General features: G+C 32.3%; 1 protein-coding gene across 2 annotated transcripts in view; it reads left to right on the forward strand.

Annotated features, from left to right (window-relative positions):
- LOC139522900 (cell adhesion molecule DSCAML1-like) overlaps positions 1–27376 on the forward strand; it is a 49393-nt gene that overhangs the window by 18219 nt on the left and 3798 nt on the right. The window contains exons 4-15 of one of the 2 annotated variants that reach the window (XM_071316527.1): positions 3706–4266; positions 6163–6423; positions 6832–7128; positions 8638–8949; positions 10351–10653; positions 11632–11934; positions 12317–12598; positions 14371–14445; positions 15134–15358; positions 15590–15616; positions 20226–20243; positions 24260–24361. In XM_071316527.1, coding sequence (XP_071172628.1) covers positions 3706–4266; positions 6163–6423; positions 6832–7128; positions 8638–8949; positions 10351–10653; positions 11632–11934; positions 12317–12598; positions 14371–14445; positions 15134–15358; positions 15590–15616; positions 20226–20243; positions 24260–24361 — 2766 coding nt within the window. The remainder of the gene's footprint in view (positions 1–3705; positions 4267–6162; positions 6424–6831; positions 7129–8637; positions 8950–10350; positions 10654–11631; positions 11935–12316; positions 12599–14370; positions 14446–15133; positions 15359–15589; positions 15617–20225; positions 20244–24259; positions 24362–27376) is intronic. The other variant, XM_071316528.1, reaches the window with a different exon arrangement.

A 27376-nucleotide genomic window follows, 5' to 3' on the forward strand; every position in this document is an offset into this window, starting at 1 on the left:
ATATTTCTCCGATGAGTTGGATAACCTTCTATTCACTTCGATATTTGTACATGTAACGTAATAAAAGTCGTTTGAACAGTAAAAATATAGAAAATCTGCTATTTAATATATAGCAAAGTAATATTGGAAGTGATTTATTTCTTCTAGATTCTAAAGTGCCCTTACTGCAGTGACGTCATTTAGAACTGTTCTACAGTTCTGACTGATTTAGTCAGTTCTGCTGACAGTTCTACGGTAAGAAGTGATTTGGACAGTTTTACCCTAGAACTGATCCTGACAGTTCTACCTAGAACTGATTTAGTCAGTTCTACCTAGAACTGATTTTGACAGTTCTACTCAGAACAGTTCTAGGGTAGAACTGTTCTGGGTAGAACTGTTCTAGGACAGGTTAGAACAGTTTTATGACAGAATATTCTGACAGTTCTAATGAGAGGTTAGAAGTGATCTCCACTGTATGTCTGCGATACATTTTACACAGTTTGGTCTATTTGATTCCAATCCTTATCACATTAACTTCTAATATCTTTTTGCGTTACAATATATCGGAACAATTACTAAATATGAAACAAGTTGGAGGTTTAACTAGCTATAAAACAATTGGGGGCGTCGACAAGGGAATGGTCATCTGATAGGCATGATCATGAATCACACACAATGTTAATGTCTGCTAATCTGTTATCTTACTCCATTAGTTTTAAAAATAAAATTACCGTATCAGGATCTCGGAGAATATAAATAAAGAACTTGTACTTATAAATGATTTTAAAATTTAAATGTTCTCATCTAAACGAATTTCATCGTAAATTGGTTACTTGTGGGTTGTCGGTTTCTATGTACGTATGTTTTTGCCTCTTAGACATGATCGCCTGAATTCTATGAACATCTCTACAATTCCCATTGGGCAGTTGGAATGACAAACTGGCTTCTCCGCAGATGCGCTTGATGCTGTTTTGGGTCATTTTACGTCAAAACATGTTCATAGTACAGATACGCACAATAACGTGTTGGTCCTTATGTTTACATAAACATGTACCAGTACTATATAGGATTAAACACATTTTTTCTAGAGGTTATTGATGTGCAAACCGAGGCGATTAACCTATTGTTTACTTGGTTAATTTAAAAAAAAAAATAATTAACATTTTTTGTTTCATGGCTTCTATATTTCCCATGAAAAGCAAATTGACATGTCGTAGTTAAGGAATAAGCCGCCATCTTGACTTTCTAAAAACCCACAAATGTACAATAAGTGCGACAGAATCTAAAATGAAATAGCACCTACCTCAAAAACTTCATTGTAATAAATATTATCCGAATTTGAAGCGTACAAGTAATGAAATAATCTTTCCCTTGACATTTTCATTTTTATTACGTCATGTTTTGCCAAGACGTAAATTCGCTATTAATTCATAAAATTTCGCGGAAATTATTTAAAATCTAATTTTATACATTTTCGAAGCGTTAATGCATTTTTTTTATATTAGAATAGAAACAACTGTTATGTGCTCGTTTTTTAATCAAAGTTTGCTTAGAATCCCGGTATTCCTGCATGCATGTTTATCGAGCATGAATATATCATAATGAAGGTTACGAAAGTAGTTTCGGAAAAATGGTTAATAGAAGTTTAAACCTAGAGAAAAATTGTAATTGACCAACCCAATTCATAGATATGCAAATAATATAAGAATTTTTCATATATTACTTTTAAAAATCTTATATAATAAGATAGACTTGATACTATATCTGCCTTTGAATTTTTACTAGATAACATTTTTAATCGCTTCAGAGATTCCGTATATCGTAAGGTTATCGGAATTCCAATGGGGACGAACTGTGAACCACTTATTGCAGACCTGTTTTTGTATTGCTATGAGTAACAATTTATGACAAAAATCAGCAAAGACCCATCGAAACAACATCTGATACACAACTTTAACAGACTTATTAAGAAGGGATACAGTTGCGATACTGTTGTCAGGTCATTAAAGATGACATATGTTGGCGTTAATATTGATTCACTTATAGGGTCTTTGCATCGGAACTAAACACATTTATTTAAAAACCAGTTGTTTGCATGACACGGGTTATCTTCTTTCCATATATGTTAAGATGGTATGATACTAAACCCCTAACGGGAAGGATTGTGCCTGATATCCATATGATAAAGACATAGTCTTTCAATCAGTTTAATTGAAGTCTGGAGCTGGCATGTCAGTTAACTGCTAATAGTCTACTGTTATTTATGTATTATCGTCATTTTGTTTATTTTCTTTGGTTACATCTTTTGACATCAGACTCGGACTTCTTTTGAACTGAATTTTAATGTGCGTATTGTTATGCATTTACTTTTCTACATTGGCTAGACGTATAGGGGGGCTGAGATCTCATAAACATGTTTAACCCTGCCGCAATTTTGCGCCTGTTCCAAGTAGCGTCTGGCCTTTGTTAGTCTTGTATTATTTTTTATTTCAGTTTCTTTATACAATTTGGAGTTTAGTATGGCGTTCATTATCACTGTACTAGTATATATATTTGTTTAGGGGCCAGCAGAAGGACGGCTCCGGGTGCGGGAGTTTCTTGCTACATTGAAGACCTGTTGGTGACCTTCTGCTGTTTTCTGTTCCATGCATAGTCGGGTTGTTGTCTCGTTGACTCATTCCCCATTTCCATTCTCAATTCTATTGGGGTATTACAAGCAGTAAACTTATTTTTACCTTAATCTTTTAATAGTGTAAGAAAAATCAATACCATTATGAAATATAACGTGTATAAATCACTCAAGATATATCGTGCTGGTAGTAAAAACAGTCTAGTATTTAATATTACGATACATAGAGGTTCACTCGGTCTACCTCTTAAGTGTTTTATAAGCAGCGGACTATTTTCATAACTGTATCTGCTTTTGCCTGATTTATTTTGTGTGTACTTAAATTTGAATACTTTACGCTATAAAGTAAAAGTAGTATTTCATTAGTTCAAGCTTTGGTAAATACGTGGCTCTTGAGTGTACATGTAGATGTTTTGTGGACAATCAGGTTACACTCCAAATATACCGAAACTGATAAACTCTGTGTGCAAGTTTTTCACAAGCAGCTTCACTTTAAATTTAAGCAAGTAGGATTATCATGGAAAAGGTTGCCTCGAGTGCATCTTATCTTAAATGTTTCGTATCATCAAATACAACTGGCCTCTTGTACATTTAATGGTAACATTTTGGGGGAAAAACATCACACATGCTACACTATTTAAATTTAGGGCTTTCTGCATAATACCTGCCATGCTATTTTTATGATTGAATCACAGCACATTTATCACTTTATCTTAATCGACAACCCTGTATAATAGATACATTTAAGGCTGATATGTTTATACAAAATTCAGTTATGAGGAGAAGGGAAAGTGGATTTGATATCGGAAAATTTAAGTGCTTCTAAACATTTTGAATAACATATTTTTACGTTCGATTAAACATGTTGTATTTACAAATAAATCATGTTTCCTGTCAGAGTCAATTTGATCGGTATTTGAACTTCAATGCATAATTTCATCTCTCGTCTACCCCTCTGATGACAATGACATTAAGTCAGAAAACTTTATTTTGGTAAATTTCAAAATTAAATATCAACATTACTCATCATAAGTTATTGATCCTTTTTATCTGTATATATATAATTAGTATAAATGTAGCAATAATTTCGTTTTAAGATTGCCAGGAAAAGGTGGATATTGTGTTCCTCCTGGATTCATCGGGATCAGTTGGAGAAGACAATTTTAATAAGATGAAGCAGTTTCTTGTGAGATCGATCTCTGGTTTTACTATAGGGCCACATTCAACACAAATTGGTCTTGTTACGTTTTCACCAGAAACAACACAATTCAAACTAAATACATTTACTAGTTCTACCGCAGTTCAGAATGGAATAAAAAATACTCCTTACGACAACGGTGGGACTGACACACACCAGGCATTGCGTTACGTTGGAAGTAATAGTTTCAGTACATCAGCCGGAGACAGAGTTAATTCTCCGGACCTATTAGTCGTGATAACTGATGGACAATCAAGTGACTCTTTACAAACAAAAAAAGAAGCTGACAATTTAAAACAACGAGGTATAATTATCATGGCAATAGGAATAGGCAGTGGTGTTAAGATGACTGAGCTACTTAATATAGCATCAAATTCGTCGCTTGTGATTGAGGTCAACAATTTCAATGCTTTGTCGTCTACATTAGCCAATAAAATTCATGCAATGTATTGCCAAGCTGGTAAGTTATATAACTTATAAATAATATAGTAATAAAAAGACGTTGAAATATATATTTTCTTCTCCGTGAAAAGATCTTTAAGATTTGGTCTGATTATTTGATCCTTCAACTATGCCATGAAAAGATTTGATTTGATAAAAACTAATATTTTATTCTACATCTCCAAGTTTTTCCTCCACATGTTGTGATTTTGCAAAGGTTTTTGAATAGTTTTTGCGTTTCATAATCACACCTTATTTGTTCATAATCATTTCCCCAAGATATATCTGTTCCTTGTGTTCTTACAAGTTTCATTTAAAGACATAATTAAGATTAAGCTAGCATTCTGGATACAATTGTCTTTAGACGATGTTATTGAAACTTTATGTCTTGGAAATTTTTGAAGAAAAAAATAAAAAATATTTAAGGAGATTATTGTAATTTAGGTGAAAGTTTTTATCCTAGAACAACTGCCGTAAGATTTGCGATAAACTGTATTTCCTATTTCTTTTTCCTATACTGTTTTCAAATGATATGACTTGTTTGATTTATTTAATGACCGATGTCAAACACATATATTCTCGTTTCTAAGCTTATGATTTACATCACACAAAACACGCATCTTTTTCCGATATGTCGCAGTTTGAAGTCACGCAAGTTTTCAACGTCATAACTTCCCCTACAACTGTATCCCGTGCCGTTAGGTTAAAAAATAAACTTGTTGCTCCTTTGTTGTCCGAATTGCCATAAAAATCTATGTTTACAGAATCAGTTATTTCTTCTTTATATTTCAATCAGTTCGTGTATTTCTGTGTAAGATTTATATACCACTTGAGGTTTCTTTTTTAATTAAATAATAAAAGAAATTTTGTCTAGTGTGTTACTGCTATTTAGATTAAAAAAAATGAGACCTGATATATATCAAATGATGTCCAATAAACCACTTTCGAGTGTGTGCTTCACCGGAAAAAAACTATGCGCACCTTTATGACGTCATTTACCAGTTCGAGGGGATCACCTGTATCCCTGCACTATTAACTTTCATCAAGCATCTTAGTGATCGTCATTGTGCAGAATAAACCAGAGACAATTTTTGTTCCGTAGGTATCTAATCATAAGTATTCCCTTATGATAGCAGTGCTGAATATCAATGATAAGAATTTAATTTGCCGAATAGTTCCTTCATAAAGCATTATCATTTTGCTAAACAAAGGAACGGAAGTGACGACGCCCCTAATCGCACGAATGCTGTACACTAAAACAAAAGTTTTTGACGGATTTGCAACGAACTCGAGAGTTATCTATTCAGTTTTTCAACATATTATTCCTATGGTCAACACTCTCATTATGTTCAATAAAAAATTCTGAATTTGCTAATCGGGGATTTAGTTTGTTGCGCAAACCAGACATCATTAGTTCGGATGTCTAGCTTAAGAAAGTTTAAATCCTTTTGTATGATTCTGAGTGTAATAAAAATTATAACAAAAAAGATAAATTAAGTTGAAAGTTGTAAGTGTTTTGTATATTGATATAGAATCACAGATTTGCGTTGCCATAGACGACATAGCTTTACATTTGAAAGTCATCAATGACCTTCACGATAGCCAGTTGAAATAGCCTAATGTCGTCTGCTCATGCTGGATAAGTCAATCAAAAAGTTCGTTTCATTTTTTTGTATCACATTCCGTACAGTGTAAAACGAGAAATATATTATTCGTGCAAGAAATTTATGAACCACAGGGAAACACTAGTTCTATCATTTTTTGGAATACTTTCACAATAACATTACTTTTTTTACAATTCGTGATTGATGATTAAGAACAGAATTCTATTATGCTATTCTGAAAGTAGCACATTTTCGAAGTCAAAACTTTATTTCTAGGGTTCACGTATGCAAACGTCAATTTCTTTTTGCAGGTGAAATTACAACTTCTACAACTACGGCAACGACCACGACCACAACAATCCCACCAACTACAACTCCTTCAACCACGATTTCACCAACTACAACTCCTTCAACTACAATTCCAACAACTACAATTCCAACAACTACAACTCCTCTAACAACTTCGACTTTACCAACATCAACAACTTCACCTAGCCAAACAACTTCTTCAACTCCTTCAACTTCAACGAGACATGTTTCAACGACATCATTTACTACGGCTAACCTCCAAGGTAAATTGATGTTTTATTTCTGTACAATATATTCTTCATTCTCTTAGGCCGCACATTAAAACTAATTTGTTGATTTTACTATTCATGCTGCTGTTAATTGTTTTCTTTTGTTGCTGTTTTTTTTTTTCCTTTCTGATTGTAATTGAAAATTAAATGCGTTTATGCAATGTCAAAACTATATCATTACTTTTCTTCATCAATATGCAAACGCATATTTTTTGCATATTTTTTTTCACGTTGCGCCCTTTCTATTTTGCTATTAAATTTTGCATTTTATTGTATTGATTTCATGTGTTTGTTTGTAAACAAAGTATAATCGCTTTTTCACATTGTTTTTTTTTCCTGTGCTAAATTCCCATAATTTCAAATTCTTTATAAGGTCTTATTTAGAATATATCCTTATTGTAGATCTACCTAAGGTCAATATCCCGTTTCAAAAACATACAACTAGCTATGGACAGGCAATTACAATAGTATGCAAGGTGGTATCGCCTAGATATCCCATTCTAGAAGTATTTTGGGAAGAATTTGATAACGGAATAACAACAAGAATTGATGATAAAACTTCGGGCATAGAAGGTGTTACTATACCAAATCCATCGTTGACAATTAAAAAGCCCATGGTCAACAGCACTTACACATGTAAAGCAAGAAATGCAATGGGAAATGGCAGCAGTGCAGAATTTCATCTGATTGTAAAGGGAGGTAATTTCAAATTAATTCTGATTTAACTTCTACAAAAATTATTGTGTTATGTTCTATTTTACATGGTCCAGAAAAATTTAATTTACTACGAAGTACTTACATTGATATTAGAAAGTAGGATAGCATGATTTGTATATACTTTCAATAAACTAGCAATAGGGATTAGCACTTCCTGCGATTGTTATTGAATTTTGGATTTTTGAACTAAGTGGGAGGTTTTTTTTCATTTTCATTTTCATTTTGAATTTAATTTTTGTTTTGTGACACTTTCATGTATAGTATTTATTGTGTTGCATTCCGGCTTCTCTGCTCCATACAACGGAAGGGATTGTGTTTGATATTCATACGAAGAAGAAATAATATTTCAATTAGTTTAATAGAGGTTAGGAGCTGACATGTCAGGAACTGCTAGTTGTCCTTTGTTAAGTTATGTATCATTGTCGTTTAGTTTAGTTTCTTTTGTTATCTATTCTGATATCGGATTCGGGCTTCGTTTTAACTGAGATTTATTGTGCGCATTGCTGTTAATTTTTTTCTACATTGGCTTGATGTATATGAGGATTAAGATCTCAAAAAAAAAATGTTTAACCCCGCCGCAATTTTTTGCGCCAGTCAGGATCCTCTAGACTTTGTTAGTCTTGTATGATATTTTATTTTAGTTTCTTATATATATTTCGGAGTGGAGTGTGTCGTTCATTAACACTGAACTAGTATATATTTTTGTTTAAGGGCCAGCTGAGGACCACCTCAGGATGCGGGATTTCCTGCTGACCAATTGGTGGCGTTCGGCTGTTTTCCGCTCTTTGGTCGGGTTGTTGTCTCTTTGACACATTCCCCATTTCCATTCTCAATTTTAATTATTTTTCTAACTTTTTGGGGGATATTTTGATGAATTGCACATTATCACATTGATTTTGGTTCTGCTATGCCTCAGTATTGTGCATGATGTGTTGATTTTCTTTTACTAACAAGCTAATCATTTATTTCAAATTATAGTTAAATGTGGTATTTGTACGTTTTGGTTATTCTTTTAAAACTAATACCGCCCAACATGTCAATTTAACGGATCGTTTCTATATTATTTGTTGCAGATTTTTTAACTTACATTTGTATGACTTTATAACAGTAATCGGTTGCAAGGTAGCAGTAAACGTAATGTCAGTTGACGAGAAAGAAAGAAGATCATGAGTAAAAAGGAAACACAAAAAATTAATCAACATATAAAAAATTACGCTGAGACACGTACCCATCCAAACAAGATGTTTTTGCATTAGTGTTAAGCTCTGACAATATAAATCGAATGGAAATTATGATAGAATGTCGGTCAAATCGTAAGACATCTGAGACATTGAAAAATCAAAATAAACTGTAGGACGTCCATTGTGTTCATATCAGTTTTGTAAAGTATGAATGATATTAATCAAAGTAGAGAAATTTTGAACAAAAATTGTGTGACAGTTGAATTCATTTATTTATTTCTTCATAACTTCCCATTTGTTTAACAAACAGGTCTTCCTACAGTTACAGTTCAAATCCCAAGAAATTCAACTATAATTTATGGCAGTCCCGTCGTTCTTAACTGTACAGTGTATTCCTCTTTAAAAATAACAGCAATATATTGGAAAGCGTTTTATGATTATGATAGGGAAAATGCTAAAATTATACATGAAGGAGAATTTAACACAGCTGGAATAACGAAAGCTAATCCTTCGTTAACACTTAAGTCTCCAAAGTTTCATGACACTGGAGAATATCTTTGTTACGCTAGAAACGAAGCTGGACAAACTCTCAGCCGTAGAATACCGGTAAAAGTCGATGGTGGTAAGTTCATTTATTTTATTATTTTAAAAGATAAATCTTTAGTCATACATTTAATTCGACAAACCTTAACCTCTGTAAAAATATTTTAAAGTCCCGGATGTACGAACAACTTACACAATAAACATTTGGCACTTCTTGACGTATACAATACAGGACCTCTGTTATATTTTCACCACCAGAAACCAGATTTATATGTTTGTTGCATAACAGCTCCACAAAATAAGCAGTTTATATGGTGTGCCATTCCTGTCATAAAAAGCAGTCCGTTCACCAAAATATGATGACATATTACTGATGTACACATTCCCGTTTTGCCGTCATGAAAATACTAGGGATTACATGTTAGGTTTCTATTGTTAATATATAAATTTATAGGTCGGTACTTTTTATTTATCGTATCTCTGTCAGTTAAAAAGACTTCAACTTTTGTTTGACATTCAGGTGTTCCTCATTGAGTACTGCAAACGCAATTTCATTTAAATGTATAGGCATGTTAAGTTTCGAGTAACAGTTTCCAAACATGCAATAAATACAAAGAGTTATGAATTGATATTTATTTACTGTCATTATTTATTATGTAAGCTTACAAAAGTTTTAAAATATTTGATTTTAAAGTTCACCGCCGGAACAGGACTTATGATCTCAAACTGGTCATGAGTTGTTCAATAGTCTAGATCAACAAGTCGCGATTTTTTTAATTAAACACATAGAGAATGTTTACCAAGAAAGAAGAATACTTAACAAATCATGAGAATTTGATACCGCTAGATAGAAACTCTGTTTTTTTTATTTAAACAATAACAATAAACTACCCATTGGCTCGTTTATTATGATATGGAAATTGAGGAATCCTAGTTTATATCAAAAATTAAAATCACAAAAAACTGAACTCCGAAGAAAATTTAAAACGGAAAGTCCCTGATCAAATGGCAAAATCAAAAGCTAAAACATATCAGACGAATAGAATGTACAACAACTGGCATGGTAGAGGCATGTATTTTTATGTAGCTAGTGGATTTAACCTCGTTTTATAGATAGCTTAACCTCTCTTTTATATGACAGTTGCATCAAGTTCCATAATATTCACAACGATGCGTGAACAAAACAAACAGATACAATAGTTAAATATGCCCCAAATAGGAGTACAGCAGTCAACATTGTGTTATAATCTTAACCACTAAACACCAAACACACATGTTATCAAAAGATATCAAATTCTCATCCGTCCTGAAACCTATTTTAGAATATATCAAATAACGAAGAAAGGAAAAGTTATTTCTTTTAACTTCTTATGTTATTGTTCAATATTTTCCTTAAAGTTTTTGATCATATTCGATTCAGTTATAATGTGATGCAATTGTATCTATACTGTTTAATAATCGAATAAATCTCTCTTGAAAGGTATCCCTGAAGTTCACATTGGCTCAACTCGTTACACTGCTAAATATGGTCACAAAGTAACTTTGAATTGTACAGTCGTCAAAGCAACTCCACCACATTTTGAGGTTTACTGGATACTAGAAACTTATAAAGGCAAAACAATTATCAGACATGGAGAGTCCGGAACTAGTGGTAGTACTACCAACAATCCTTCATTAACAATAAATAGTACAACAACCACTGATCCAGGAAAGTATACTTGTGTCGCTGTGAATGCGGTAGGAAAAGGATCAAGCCAAGTTACAGTTTTGAATGTTATAGGAGGTAAAGTAACACGTTAATCTTAACACTGCAAATGACATATAATAAATCTATAAATGATCTTTTCCTCATTATTTATACGTTTCACGGCTTGTATAGAAAGTTTCATATTTAAAAACGCTTTTATCAAAATTATTTGTTATAAATGTCATGTAAAATTGTTTTTATTATCCTTTTTGATTAACGTTTTCACTTTGTACCTTATTAGTATCTAATAAATTCTTTATGTATGAGTATGTTAACATCACAAATAGTTATCAAAGGTACCAGGATTATAATTTAGTACGCCAGACGCGCGTTTCGTCTACATAAGACTCATCAGTGACGCTCATATCAAAATATTTATACAGCCAAACAAGTACAAAGTTGAAGAGCATTAAGGATCCAAAATAACTTATATTTATTCAATTAAATATTCTGAAGTTAGTGTTCAAAATGATATAATAATACAGCTTTCATTTTTAAATCCAAAAACACGACGATGTCCACTACCTGGGCACATGGGGAAGCAAATGTTCATTGCTGCGCCGGTAATACACGATTTCTTTCATCATGTTTCTGAAATATAGATTAGTTTATGTGTGTGTTAAATTGGCGTTTGTATTTTGTTCACTTCACTGTTTCTGGTGAATGTTCTTGCATTTTTTTGGTACTGTTTCCTGTCATGTAATGGTGTCATTTTAGTGTTATACTCAACATTGTCATAAAAGTACAAGGTTTGGCTAGCCACACAACCAGGTACAACCTACCATTTGTTTCTCACAATTTCTTGTACCAAGCATGTAACATGGCCATTGTTATATTATAGTTCGTGTTTGTGTGTGTTAGATTTTAATGCTGTGTTCATATTGTGTCGTAGTTCTCCTCTTATATTTGAAGTATTTCACTCAGTTTAAGTTTGTAACTCGGATTTGTATTTTTCTTAATCTTTATGAATTTCGAACAGTGGTATACTACTGTTGCCTTTATTTATAATTCTAGGTGTTCCTAATGTCACAGTCGACTCCACAAATTACATATCTATTTTCGGAGATCCAGTTAAACTTAATTGCTTTGTACAGTCAGATCCACCCCATACCAATGTGTATTGGAAGCATTCGAATGATGGAAGAAATACATCAAACCTTAACAAAAATGCTATAGGAACAGAGGGCATTACCCTACAAAATCCTTCCCTGATTATTGGAAAAACTAACTTCGCTCATTCCGGCTACTACACCTGTTTTGCTTCAAATGAGATAGGTGAAGTAAACAGCGAATCTATATACTTGAACGTAACAGGAGGTAAGTATGTGAAACTAATAGCTATAGCATGGAGTGTACAGAATATAGCAGAATGAAGGGCAAACAAAAATATAAAGAAAAATAGACAAAAAAAATAAAGAATAGAAGCAATCAGCAATTCTTTGCATTTTACTGTCCATAGATATGTGTTGCTCAACTTGCACTAAAAATTTACAGATTATCTTTGAAAAGCATTCCAGATAAATGTTAACCAGAAAACCGCTTCTGACGCATGCAATGCATAACTTGTTGTTTTCAAATTTTTCTCTGTCGGCTTATTATGTTTAAAATGAACAAATTTGCAAAACAAAGATTTAATCTCATATTCAGTGTACAATGTACATATTTTTTGATAGTTTTTTTTTATTTTGTACTATTGCAGGTTATCCTAATGTGATCGCTCCTACGCTTCAGTATACTGTGGACTATTCAAACAACGTCACATTTTATTGTAAAATTAATTCAACCCCACAGCATTATGAAGTTTATTGGCTCCAACACATCCATAGCAATTTTACTAGGAAAATATCTTCGAACACATGGACATCGTCTGGTTCAACGCTCAAAATAAAGGAGATTAGATCATCAGCTAATTATAGCTGTGTTGCAGTAAATGCTGTTGGACAAGGACAAAGTAGCATTATAACTCTTACAGTATTGGGAGGTAACTCATGTATGATACACCTTTTATACAAATATTTACTAAGCAAAAATATATTAGGGACAAAACCAACCATACCCCAGTACTTTAATTTCTGTATGAAAATCTTCGAGATCAGCAATCAACTTCAGAATGAAACTGAAAAACGTTTGTGGTTTTTTTTTAAATTGATAACTTATATTTATTCAATTAAATATTCTGAAGTTAGTGTTCAAAGTGATATAATAATACAGCTTTCATTTTTAAATCCAAAAACACGACGATGTCCACTACCTGGGCCCATGTGGAAGCAATGTTCATTGCTGCGCCAGTAATACACGATTTCTTTCATCACGTTTCTGAAATATAGATTTGGACTGATCACTGATCCGGATTCTGTGCAAGTTGCGGGATGTCTTTACCTTTATCTAGCAACATCGGTCATTTTTCCGTTTGTGTAACAGCCTCAAGAAACAATATATAGTAAGGAAAATAATGTTGCCTCATAATTTTACCATCCCCTCTTCCGTGCTTTCTTAAAAATTAAGCATTTTTTTACCTATTGTGTCTGTTTGTTTTGTTCACACATCGAGGTCAGTATTATGGAATTGGATGCGACATACAAGTGAGCGGTTTAGCTAGATTTAAAACTATAGAGCAGACAACAGCCGACGGCCACCAATGGGTCTTCAGTATTACGAGAAACTCCCTCACTCGGAGGCGTCCTTCGGCTGGCTCCTTAAAAAATATGTATACTAGTTCAGTGATAATGGACGTCATACTAAACTCCAAATTATTCACAAGAAACTAAAATTAAAATCATACAAGACTAACAAAGGCCAGAGGCTCCTGACTTGAGATAATCGCAAAATTGCGGCGAGTTTTAACATGTTTATGAGATCTTAAGTCCCCTATACCTCTAGCTACTGTAGAAAAGTAAACCCAGAACAATACGCACATTAAAATTCAGTTCAAGAGAAGTCCGAGTCCGATGTCAGAAGATGTAGCAAAAGAAATTAAACAAAATGACAATAACACATATAACAGACTACTAGCAGTTAACTGACTAGGGGTTTAGTATCGCACTATCATAAAATATATAAGAATAACAAACCCGTGTCATGCCATGTGCATATGTATGAAATCAGTATTTTCAAACGATTTGATATCCAAGAGTTCACATTGAAAAAAATATATAAAAAAGAAGATGTTGTATGATTGCCAATGAGACAACTCTCCACAAAACACAAACATGACACAAAAATTACAACTATAGGTCACAGTACGGCCTTCAACAACTCTCTGGTTATTTGACATTGTGACACCCTGGCCTTTAGACAGCTGATGACGATATTTCGAACTAGCAGGGTCCAACCTTAGCATGGCAGCGTTTTAACGATAAATCAGATTTGCAAGTGTGGACCTTATTTGCGCAAAGGGAAAACAGTTCAGTTAACAACACAATTCTCTTGAAAACTTCAGATAAATGTCGCGGCGAACAAGGTCATATGCACTTTTATCGAGTGGCAATTTTTTTCAAAGTATGTTTTTTCATGAGTAATGTTGTCTTAAGAATTGTATAAATAATAACAATATATGATCAGTGATTGTGATATATATATGCACATGTACTAGTTTCTGCAATTTGAACATCGGGAAACTACTGTTGCCCTAATCTATAAGTTGCTTGAAGCTGTGTTAGAAGAACAATCTATTTCAGACAACAGAAACTTGAGAAAACAGTATTTTAATACATGGAATATTGATTTAACACTGTTTTCTTTTCTTATATAAAGGAGTTCCGAAAGTCAAACGACAAAAGTTAAAGTACAAAACTGGTAAAGGATACTCTGTAACAATCAACTGTGTAGTTAAAGGGGCACTAGCTACGATATATATAAAAAAATAAAGTATGATTTTTTTTAGATCAATCATTAATCAAATTGGAATAATGAAATAATAATTTGCTTTTAGCAATCAATTTCCTTTAATTTTGTTGAAATAAACGATTAAACATAATTTTTGACTGATTCACTTGCAAGTGAAAACGTCATCATCATTCTAACCGGTATTCATGTGAACTTCAAGTTAACCCCTAGCTAGAGATTGACAACGCATGCATTGTACGTGTACTGGTTATTTAAAGAAAAAGAATGTCAACAATGAAAGTGAAACTACGGTAAATCATTTGATTACTAATTCGATGCACATAAAATCATTCTTATATGGTTAAAAACAATGAGAAACATCTATTTTTAATCTATAAAATAAAATCAAACAGACCTATAAAAATGCAATTGCACGTGTTGGTTTAATCTATTCGTATCTTTATTTTTGTTTACATCGCTTATATGGTCATCTGAGGTCAAATCGATAGTTATTTAGATGGCGTCTGGACTAAGATACACACGAAACGAACCTATATATTATCTACCCCATGCTCTGTAAACTGTTTATTTTATACTTTTGATAGTTTGGATAAATGTTTTACATTGTTATAAACCAAATATGAGAATTTGAGTCAAATTGGTTACAATGAATTTGACAGCTAGTGCCCCTTTAAGAGTGAGCATCTTAAAATCCTGGATGTTTCCTGGTTAGTTCATAACCCTCGTACGAACAAGACAAACGAGATACACAATGGTGAAGTCGGAATTGACGGAGTAAGTCCAGAAAATCCTTCACTAATTATAGATGAGGTCAGTGTATCCATGGAGGGTGAATACACATGTTGTGCAATAAATAAAGCAGGCGACGCATGTGGTTTACCGTCGGATTTAATAGGTTAGTTTTCAAGTATTTTTTGACCATTCATTGTTTAACTAACTGTTTGAAATACAACACTTAATAATACCACAAACGTAATATTCATCTATGTATAATAATAAAAAAAGAAATTTATTTGACATATTGAGAAAATAAAGGAGAAATATAATGCCGAAAACAAATTTTATAAGTTAATTTTATGCGTCTTTAATTTAAAGTTCAGTGTTTTTCGAAATTTTGTTTTTTCAGTTGAAACAAATTATAAACAAACACAAGGTAGGTGGTTTCTTTTTTTTTTTTTTGTACTTTTTAAGTACTTAACTCCGACTTCTCACTAATTTTCACAAAAACTGCACATAAATGATCAATTGGAATCAACATTATAAACGTTTATGGTCTACATTTGTTTTATTGCAATTAGTATCTTTTTTCAGAAAATGATCATTACCGTTCTAACATTATATAGTTGAACTAGGAGAAGTGATTAAAACATTATTGGAACATAATTGAAACATAAGTGTTCCATGGAAATCTATGACAGACTCGGATATTGAGTGAATTGTGTAGATTAGAAAAGTCCACGAGTACTAGAATACTGCGTATCGCTCGGTATAATACAAACTAATACTAGGTTATTCCGTTTATTGTCAGGATACTCTTATAAAGTTTATTTCCTCAGACAAAAAAAACTGTGGTTGGTCGCATCTGTTAGTTCTAAATATACATCCAAACTTTTGTAGTTAAGTATTGATTAGAATACAATTTATTAATTACTAGCTTTTAAGAGGCTGTCCAAGTAAATATCAGGCAAATCCTATGATATGGGTGGCACAACATAATTTTTTCCAACTGAGTTTTTGGTTCCAATGCAAAATATATCACACAAAGGATATATATGTCAAAGATATTTTTGAAACAACAGTGGATGGCTCAATAAATGATTTTAAAGTTCACTAGCAACGCAACAAACCTTTTTACAAAATGAAGAGCTATCTCCCCTTTTCAATAAATTTTCAGTGCTTTCTATGTATTTTTTTTTCTCTTTATTTGTTGCAGTTAATAAAAAAAAACCTTGAGAAAGAATGAATTTGTGATATGTAATAGATGAAAAAATTTTGAAAACAAAACATGTCATGTGCCATCCACTGTCTGGTTTTTCCATGGACACCCTCTTAATTACGTTATATAATTACTGCAGCTAAATGTAATGGAGTGGTTTAAAGTACAATAGAAATGACCAATAAATAGAGCATTAAATTTTTAAAACTGTCTTTCATTGTTAAAATATTATTCGATGTGAGTATCACGTCCCTCATGAAGGTAGAAGCTGAAAAATATCTTCAGAAATTTGTAGTTATACATCGAACTTACAATTGTAACTTGTTATACTTCCTCCGTATGCATAACATAATAGCAAACTGAAAGCACGATGCATTACTTCATGCATAATTTACAGTGCGTATTTTGAAATCACAAAAATTGGTATTATCGGTAAACTTGTTAGAAATGTGATTTATCAATATTTGTTTTCATAAATCAGTAAGGCAAGCTTCCACAGATTTTACTATATTCGGAAAGGCAAGTTATTTGTATGGAACGCCGTAACTGCCTTATGATACTAAATTCTTTATCAAGATAAGCTTTTTCTTTATGGTGATGAGTATTTTCTTTATTATGATGAGCTTTTTCTCTATTATGATGAGCTTTTTCTTTATTATGATGAGCTTTTCCTTTATTATGATGAGATTTTCTTTACTATGATGAGATTTTTCTCAATTATGATTAGGTTTTTCTCTATTATGATGAGCAGGTAGAAGGGAATCATGGGAAATTAAGAGAATTTAAAAGATCAAACAAAAGCAAAAATGGCAGAATCAAAAATGTTGAAAGTTCTTCGGAATGTTAGTTTGCTCCATGTCAGGGGAAATGTTTTATAAAGAAAAATATAACACTAAATACTGTCAGCATATAACATGAACTGGAATGTCTAGGAGTTACTATTCCAGCGCATATGATGACACTGCTTCTCACTTTTGCCACCAACTATGCTCCTCACGACTATGCATAAGTTAGGGATTTCGTTACCACAAATACTTAAAACCATCACTTAATTCTTTCATATATAGATGTAAAGATTATGTTTTGAAGTTTAGTTGTATCTTAAAACGTATTTCAAACGGGAAACATGTAGCACATCCTCATTTTTACAGCAATGTTGTTTATCGTGCCTGACAATTTTGATTCTGGTAAACTTATTAATCATTTAAATTAACTCATTCTAAAAGGTTACCAATTCAGCACTATAATTAGACCATTGAATAGTGTTTTATTGGTATTGATATTGATTTTGTTATCAGTAAAATTTAAAGCAAACTAAATATTATTTTTAAATACATATACACATTCATGGATCTGCAATATGTCAACTCCTGTATCTTAACATAGCACAAGGTCAGGTTTTTCTCCGACTTTTTATTGACGTAGTTGCACTTAATCCATTGGATGTATGATGTGTACTAATTGACAATTTAGTCTTAGATGCATGATTTTATTTATTTGTCTTTTTGTTGTTAGGATTACAAGTATATGGCCATGTCCGCGAGTATTTGAAGTATTTGTATGTTTATCCATCTGATGAGTTAAAATAAAAAAGAAGCCTTTTTAACTGATTTTTATAGATCGTTCTCATGTTGTACCACTGTCCCAAATTAGGGGAAGGTTGGGATCCCGCTAACATGTTTAACAGCACATTATGTGTGTATGTGCTTATCCCAAATCAGGAGCCAGTAATTCAGTTGTTGTCGTTTTTTTTTCTTTCATTTTTTTTGTACGTAAATTAGACAATGATCATTCATAACATTGTTATTGTACGCACAAAATACTGAAAGTTCAATCAGGCTTGAGCAGAAAGGATTTCGACACAATTGAAAAAGTCATCAATGCCAAAGTTGATACCTGTCCTATTGAAATCTGCTCTTATTATTCGTTGGACATTTATAAAATTGCAATGTTCATTGGCTCAAAAATTGGCCTTCCATCGTACATAAGATTAGCCGCATCAATGTTTCATTCTAATCCACAATCAACCAAATCTGTATTTTACCGGCGATCCAAATATTGATTTTGTTGTTCTCATTCTATGGCTTGCCCAGGCATGAGTCCAAATATCAAGTCTTCTGTTAATTTCACCCATTTAAATGTAGTGCAGGGCTATTAGATGCAGTTCATTCAGTGGATCGGAAATTCCCTGGTCTTCCAAAGGACATAATAAGTTGTAGAAATAGCATAAAACACCCTCGTTACTGTTCCTCCACAATCTCTCTATTCTGTGATTGTGCGTGCCTGGGCCTGTAATCCTACTGCCGTCACCATGCTTTGTCAACATGAAATCCGCCACAAATACATTTTCTAGTCGCTTATCTGACCAGAGCCAGATTTAGAGAGGGGCCAGGGGGCCCGACCTCCTTTTCTGGAAAACAAATAATTGATTATATAGGGGATCACTGAAGCATGACCGGAGCGGGCCCCCTCTTAGGCAATCAGTGGGACCCACTTATGAAAATTTCTCGATCCGCCACTGCTGGCAGAACCTATACAAAAAATCTACTCCAGAGAGGAAGCTACTCAATACGGTGGCGGAAGTGTTGTTGTCACGACAATATACAAACTTAATAAGCCTACTAAATCCATCAACTCGAGCTCCAACCAGTATAATGACTCCATCTTATTTATTTATGGTAGGTGTCTATGTGCCATTAGTGATTCGGTGCCGTAACGTTGTATACACGTCCGTGCAGTCGACGAGTCCTTCTCTCTTGCTTACCAGCGAAGTTTATTTTAAGAATGACATCTCTTAACCTCAATCTTTATACTTTAGTTCCTTTTCCTTTCGGTATTTTATGCAACATGCGTTTGCAACAACGAGGAAAGTCCACTACAATGCCGGAAAGTATACTGTCAAAATTGTCATCTTCAATGTCAGAAAAATCTCTTTTCTGTAGTCCAAAATGAGCCATCCATCAATATATTGTTCTCAATAAGAGTTGTAAGAACTTCCAAATGTCCGATATCTTGAAGTCACAATCCAAAAACGATTTTAGTATATTTTTAAGGTATAACTAAACTTCAAAACATAATCTTTATTCTATATATGAAAGAATTAAGTAAAGGTTTTAAGTATTTGTTTTAATGAAATCCCTAACTTATGCATAGTCGTGAGGAGCATAGTAGGTGGCAAAAGAGAGAAGCATTGTCATCATATGCGCTGGAATAGTAACTCCTAGACATTCCAGTTCATGTTATTAAAGCATGCTGACAATATTTAGTGTTGATTTTTCTTTTTAAAACATTTCCTGCACATGGATCAAGCCAACTTTCCAAAGAACCTTCAACATTTCTGATTCCGCCATTTTTCTTTTTTTTTTTATCTTAATTCTCTTAATTTCCCATGATTCCCTTCTAACAGCTCATCATAATAGAGAAAACCCTCATCATAAAGTTAAACCTCATCATAATAGAGAAAATGCTCATCATAATAGAGAAAAAGCTCATAATAATAGAGAAAAAGCTCATTCTAATAAAGAAAAAGCTCATCATAATAGAGAAAAAGCTCATCATAATAAAGAAATAGCTTATCATAATAGAGAAAAAGCTCATCATAATAGAGAAAAAATCTCCTCATAATAAAGAAAAAACATCATCATGATAAATAATGAAGTACCATAAGGCAGTTACGGCGTTCCATATATTTGATACAAATAAATGGCTTTTGTATCTGTTTGCTTTATCTAAGTTATCAACTTTCATTTTCTTCCATTTAACCTTACAAGTATTTCACTTAATGTAAGCGGTAATTGTTTAATATCCACTCCATTATGTGTTTCAGACAAAGATGACAGTTCAGGTAAGTTATGATTTCAACATCTGAAATTGAATTTTTAATGAATACAGACTAATAATTAGTAGTCAAAGGAGTATGTTCGATAATGTCCTAATATGGCCCCCTTTTTTTAACGTAAATTTCAAATTCCGATTTGTTGACCAATATCACGATAAATTATAGCTAATACATTGACTATATAGGATATACGCCATTTTGTTGAAAATTTTACGTTTCTGCGTTTCATTATGACGTCACAAGTTGTACTCATATTGATTTTTCACAAAAAATCAATGAAAATGGATAAATTTCCATAGATTATTGGACAGGAAACATAGAGCGCATACGTCGACAACAAAGATGTTTTAGATAATGTTTGTGAAAATATTTCACATGTCTCATTTGAATATTAAGCTTGTCGACGCCTGCGTTCTATGTTTCCTGGTCCTTTATTTGGTTGAAATCCAGCTGATTTTGTAAAATTTCACCAAAATCCCTTATGTTGACCTTTTTGGGATGTTAAAATCAACGTGTAAGAATAAAACTTTGACAAAAACAGTTCTGTTCAACTTTCTCTCATGTCTTTACGGCAACTTAAAACATGTATTGTCTTGTAACTATGGACTTTATAATTGGGGCCAAATATGGCCCTTACCGAACTTACTCCTTTGAATAACTAATCTAACCTCTACACTACAATTTACGAAAAAGAGGACAATTTGTCGTACTTATTATTAATTTTATTTTTTGGACGACCATGTTTCTTTGGCACCATCTTACGGTATTCATATTGATCATTAAGTTCGCTATACCCGTGTCTAATTAGAATTTGTGATATCAATGTACTAAATCCATGTATTACTTGGAAAATTATTTAGTCAGGGATTTCACAAATTACTTGAAACCTTTATTAAATTCTATGGTGTGCCTAGTGTAGTATTATTTGTCTGTTTGTCTTTTCTTAATTTTTATTTTCTAGATCTATGAATTTCAATTCTGGTATCTTTTGCCCCTCTTCCATAGGTAAAAAGATTTTGCTCTGAAGTTTAGTTGTACCTGCAAAATAAACTTATTTTAAATAGAATAACCAAAAGCTTTTTTCAAAGTTGAAGTGCTATAAATAAGAAAAGTCTCGTTTGAAATGTTTTATATTGTCATTTTGGGGCCTTTTATAGATGTTTTGGGGGTATAAACTCTGCTCAATTGTACGGTGACCTATATTTACAGATAGACGAAATATACAAGAGGGACATTTTATCTCGTGTGGACAGGTGTCTCGATGAATTCCGGACCACATCTTCTTATCTTTATGTTCTCGTTAGAATTAAACATTTGTCATTTCGGGGCCCTTTACAGCTGACCATACAAAATGGTTTTGTTCATTATTGAATACTGAACTGTGACCTATAGTAGTAACATTCTAACTATTTGATAGAGAGTTCTGTCATTGGGAATCATACTCATCTTAGTATTTTCATAAAACTGTCGTAAATGCAGATAATTTTATAGATATCCCCGTATGTAACAAAATATATATAACCACAATGCACGTTGCGAAATGTTTACAGATATTTGAACTTTTGATGCAATATTTCGGAGTTCAGTATTAATGTGAATTTATATTCCTTTTTATATATTTCGTATGTGTCGTCAGTAATTTCCATTCACAACTATGTTTGAAAATATAATGCATTCAAATTGTGCCCTTGTGGATAAAATATTAAAATTATGAAATATTTTAAGACGTGTCACGGTACTTGTCTATCCCAAATTCATGTATTTGGTTATGATGTTATATTTGTTATTCTCGTGGGATTTTGTCTGATGCTTGGTCCGTTTCTGTGTGTGTTAGTTACATTGTAGTGTTGTGTCGTTGTTCTCCTCTTATATTTATGCGTTTCCGTCAGTTTTAGTTTGTTACCCCGATTTTGTTTTTTGTCCATGGATTTATGAGTTTGAACAGCGGTATACTACTGTTGCCTTTATTTACCTTAACATTTCAGTAAATATACGAAATACTTTAGCAATCTTAAAAACTGACCTTTGTACATACTTTGTACATCAGTTATCTTTAAGAGAAAGTAATCACTTTTGTCCCTGAAATTTTTCGATTGGGCCCTTATCGAAGTTATGTTGTGTTACCTTGAAACTAACGATTTGAATCAAAACTTAAAAACGGATTAAAATCTGTGCAGCGGTTCGAGATTAATAAAATAAAAAATGCATGGAAGTAACAAGGCAATGCTTACATACATAAATAAGGCCGTTAGTTTTCTCCTTTGAATACACCTAATCGCTATTTATTCCATTCCGGATAAGTTCTAAAATTACACAACTTTTTCATCCAGTTGAAGCTATCTGGGACCCTGTTTAAACAATTCACCATGCATGATACTTTTTAATGAGACCTGTTTAAACTACCGTAAATACCTAAACAAAATATTTTTTTACTTTAATTTTAATTTCGAAAAAAGTGGATCATACTATATCAAAGTTTCTTGATGATCACTTTCTAAAGTTTTTTCTTCCTCAGCTCACTACTGATGACCTCCATTTTTCGGCCGGTGACCCAAACAGGAAGTTGTATAAATGACTGTTTTCTCCAGAATGGACAAAATAGCGATAAGGTGTATTGTTTTACATCGTCATTTCGGGCCCTTTTACAGCTGACTATGCAGTACAGGCTTTGGTAATTGTTGAAAGCCGTATGGTGACCTATAGTTGTTAATTTGTGTGTCATTTTGGTATCTTGTAGAGAGTTGTTTCATTATCAAAGTCAATCATGACACATCTTCTTTTTTATATCTACAAATTAATACGTGCATGTTTCGGTAAGTTAGCTACCAAAGACGAAAAACGGTTTTGTTTTAAACTCCAGTTAAAAGAAACTCTTGAATAATAAGTATGGGAGATTTAATGCCTTTTTTTACTACCGGAAAAAGTATTTAAAAAATTACATCAGCATTTTTGTCGCATCTGAACAAACTTTGATGGAAAGAATAATACTCACAGGTATGAAAATTGGTTCAATATTATATTAAAAATACCGGTTTTTTCTGCATGAGATGTGCATTTTGACAATGGCTCTTCAGTGAAGCGTGAGGTCAAACTTGTCTAAAACCAAACACATAATAGTTCTGTTCTAGAGCTAAAGAAGTCAAAAAGTAATTTAAGTATAGTTAAATCCGAATAAGGAATCAGTATTTTTTTGTTGCGAGACTTACTTGTGTAGTTAAAACACGCGTCTGTAATTATTATTTGTCAGTTTGATTAACATTACATATTTTTACACATGTATCAAATGCACAAGTTTTGCTCGTTTTGTCTCCGATAAGATCTACCAATCAAGCGTCCTTGCAGATATGAAAAATTATTTATGCATAACTTTTCTGTTTATATCTAAATTGATTAAATATTGTAATCATAACAAACACTTGCATTTGTCTAAACCAGACTCAAGACGATTGTAAACATACGTATTAATTTTTTTATGTTTGTTTTTCCGTGCACTTTATCTTCCTCAGGGGGTGATGATAACATTTGTTTTGATTTGAGTTTTTATGAGTAGTTATAAAATGTTGATTTCGCCATCACAAATTCTCTTAGTTAAATTATATATTGATATGAAGCAGACTTTTAATGTTTTTGAATAATGGCCTATAAGTGGCTGTTTGCCTAGATGACAATTATTTATAGTGATTTAGATTATACGACAATGTCTGATGGTCCTCTTTTTTTTATATTTAAACCTGTTATCTCTGTTTGGAATTTTTAACAAATTGTTGCCAATATAATGGAATTTTATGCGACTGTCAAACAAGTGAGCGGTTTAGCTAGCTTTAAAACCAGGTGAAACCCTCCATTTTCGACATAACAAAATGCCTGTCCAGACTTTGTAATCAATGTGTTTGAGTTTTTGTTTTTTTGTTTGATTTGGGGACTTTCCGTTCAGAATTATATTCGGAGTTCAGTATTTTTTTATTTTACTTTTTGCAGAAATACAGCATGCCAGTAAGTAACTGATTCATTTTCTTTTGTAGTCGACAAAACTGGCAAGATTGTTGGAATAATTAGTAGTATTATAACCAGTATTGGAGTTTTAGTAGGAGCTTTTTATAAAAGAGAAAAATTAAAAGAATGCCGTAAGTAAAAATTTAACACTAAACAATATAGCAGCAGATAGCTCCTAGTAGAAGCTTATGGGTATGACAGATCATTGCTGCATACAAATGTTCTCCATGACAGTGAATGTCAAACTTTAAACTTTAAGGATGTACACCTCTTCGTTAATATAAGAAAGTTTTGTCGCATTTTGATGCTTTTTTGTGTCAAATTTACCATGCTGTCAATTTTATAAAAAAAAATAGTTTTCTATGTATTACGAACAAAATGCATATTATTTCAACTTCTTTGTTTATACATGATTGAAAAAGTACATATCTAAGTTACCTGAAAAGAAAAAAGTGACATTGGATTTAGATTCTGGCAAAATCATTTATTGTGCCCCTCAACCATTTTCTCAAACTTTTGCCTAAAAAGACTAACTTGATTTGTAACCGTAGTAACATTCGAAAAATTTATATCTAAAAATCTACTCATTGTTAGTACACATTGTTTTACACAGAGTTAAGTTTAATTTTTTTTTTTTATATTTATTGATATTCTCCACTTGTATCACATGTTTGGGAACTTATTCCAGAACGAGATTTCAACGAGACTGAAACGTCCGAAGAATACATCCTTAAAATTCGAACGCCGAAAAGTTCAGCAAATTAATTGAAACATAACTCAAATTCCTAGTATCTGATTTTCATCTGCTGTATAAAAACGTTTTAAAAAGTCTTTAATGCCACAAAAATCCAGTGTCAAACTTTGGGAATCAAAATAACTATAATGGCTTGCACTGTATCACTTATCTCATACGAAAAATTAATTACAAATTTATTTTGTGTTTTTTTTTTTTTTTTTCATTTTTTACTGTCATTTATTATTCGACTGACAAATCTCATGTTATGCCTTTTACATCATTGTCCCAGATAAGGGAAAGAGTTGAGCGCTCACAAAAATGTTTAACCCCGCCACAAACGTGTGCCAGATTTGCTCAAATAAATTTTATTTTTCATTTTCTAACATTTGCGGAAATAAATATTAATGATATGTTATTCAAACTTAACATATCTGCTCTCCGTACATTACTTATAAACAACCATGTATCATAATCAAATTTCCTGATATTAGTTATATTCTAAAAATATGTAGACATTTAACTAAAAGATGTTAAGATATCACGTCATTCGCAATTCTCGCAGAAAAATATTTCCTCTCCGAGAGTATATTTAGCATTTTCTTGCTGACAACATGTTTATCCTTTCCCTTTATACCAATCAGACCAAAATGTCCTCAAAATTTATATATTTATTTTTTGCTTCTATGACGTCAAAGTAAAATGAGTTAACCAATATTTGGGAATGTTTATATTCAGCCAGTTCATTGGTAACCAATGATAGTTTTATTTTAACGATTTTATTTTATTTTTACTTGTCAGTTTTATATACCAAATGAAAATTGAAAGTCATAAACCGATGACAAACTTGATAAAATCATGTTTCCGATGACAGATCCATATAAAACAGATAGATTTATCTTCCAAGTTAATGTCTTATCATATATTAACAACTCAGCATATATCGCTAACACGATTTGAATACTATATAGATATCGCATTAAAATTATGCCAGCTGCCAGACTATTTATATTTGTGTAATACTGTTAATGAATGTGGTATCAACTTTCGTGACCTCAGACTGTATCATGTTTATATTGTAATCGCATTCCAATGACGTATTGTTCCGTCTGTGAATTTTCCGGTCGCTGATCTGCAACCCACTGACTGCTTATAGACAAGCATAACAGTAGTATTATCTTTATGTTATATGGCACCGATTTCAAACACACAAAATTACCCCTGCAATAATGTCAATAAACAATGAATATGTGGATAGTTCGTAATTCTGAAGTGTAGGACAAATAAAAAAAATTGTCAATAATCGGACACTTTTGGTTATTTGTTTAATTTTTTAATTGTTGAAATTGTAATAAACAATTCTTAACTTTGAGCAAAGTATTTTTGTTGACCATGCGATATTCTTTTCGGCGTACCGGTCATCAGCTGATTGTGTAACTTTTATTAATATTACTTCTATGCGGATTTCAAAAAATCTAAACAAAATATATAGTTTTCACCTGGGTTTCCCCTGAGTCAATAATTAATAGTATCTGATTTTCTTAAACTGATGACAAACTTGACAAAATCACCACCTCTTTCGCCAAAACAATATATTTTTCGCAACTTGATTATTTTTTTCTCCAAATAACATAAATATATTTTTCGTTTAAAATTTACTCTTTTTTTCTAACCCCCCCCCCCCTTTTTCCCTCTAAATAAGATGAGATTGCCCATTTTTTGTCTATGAATATTCTTTCATACTTACTTATCTTAGAGTTTACATTGTAATAATTAAACACTAAATATTAACTTTTAAAAAGACGAACTTTGTTTTCGAGTTAAAAGTGGGAAAATTCAATATTTTTAACAACTTTTCTAAAAAACAAAGGGGGCTACTCATTAATGCAGAAAATACGAGTCATGTTTTGACCATATAATACCAGAAAGATATACTGTTCTTTGGGAAAGTTTCTTCAAAAGAAAATTGCTCTTTTTTTACAATTTCAAATGTGACATCACTTTTTGCGTTGAGGCCTTGACTACATCGGATGCGTCTATTTATGTGTTGGTTAATGTAATGTATCCGGGTTGTTTTTTTTTTCCTGTAGTTATTTAATACTTCATTTTATCATGTATATCTTTTATATAGTCATTTTATAAAATTTACTGTTTGCAAAAGTATACATCATTCTAAATAATAAGGATGTTCGTATCCCAAGCAGTAAACCCTGGCCGTATTTTGATCAGCTTTTTGAACTTTTGCTGTTCAACTTTGTACTTGGTTTGGCTTTCCAACTTTTGTATCTGGGAGTCACTAGTAAGTCTTGTATGAACGCAACGCACTCCTGGCGTATTTAATCTTAAGTCTTGTGCCTTTTAGTAGCTATTATTCGATTGTTTCTTTGTCCAATATGATCTCCTATTTATTTGT

Source organism: Mytilus edulis, chromosome 5, assembly GCF_963676685.1.
Source record: "Mytilus edulis chromosome 5, xbMytEdul2.2, whole genome shotgun sequence".
Classification (NCBI taxonomy): domain Eukaryota; kingdom Metazoa; phylum Mollusca; class Bivalvia; order Mytilida; family Mytilidae; genus Mytilus; species Mytilus edulis.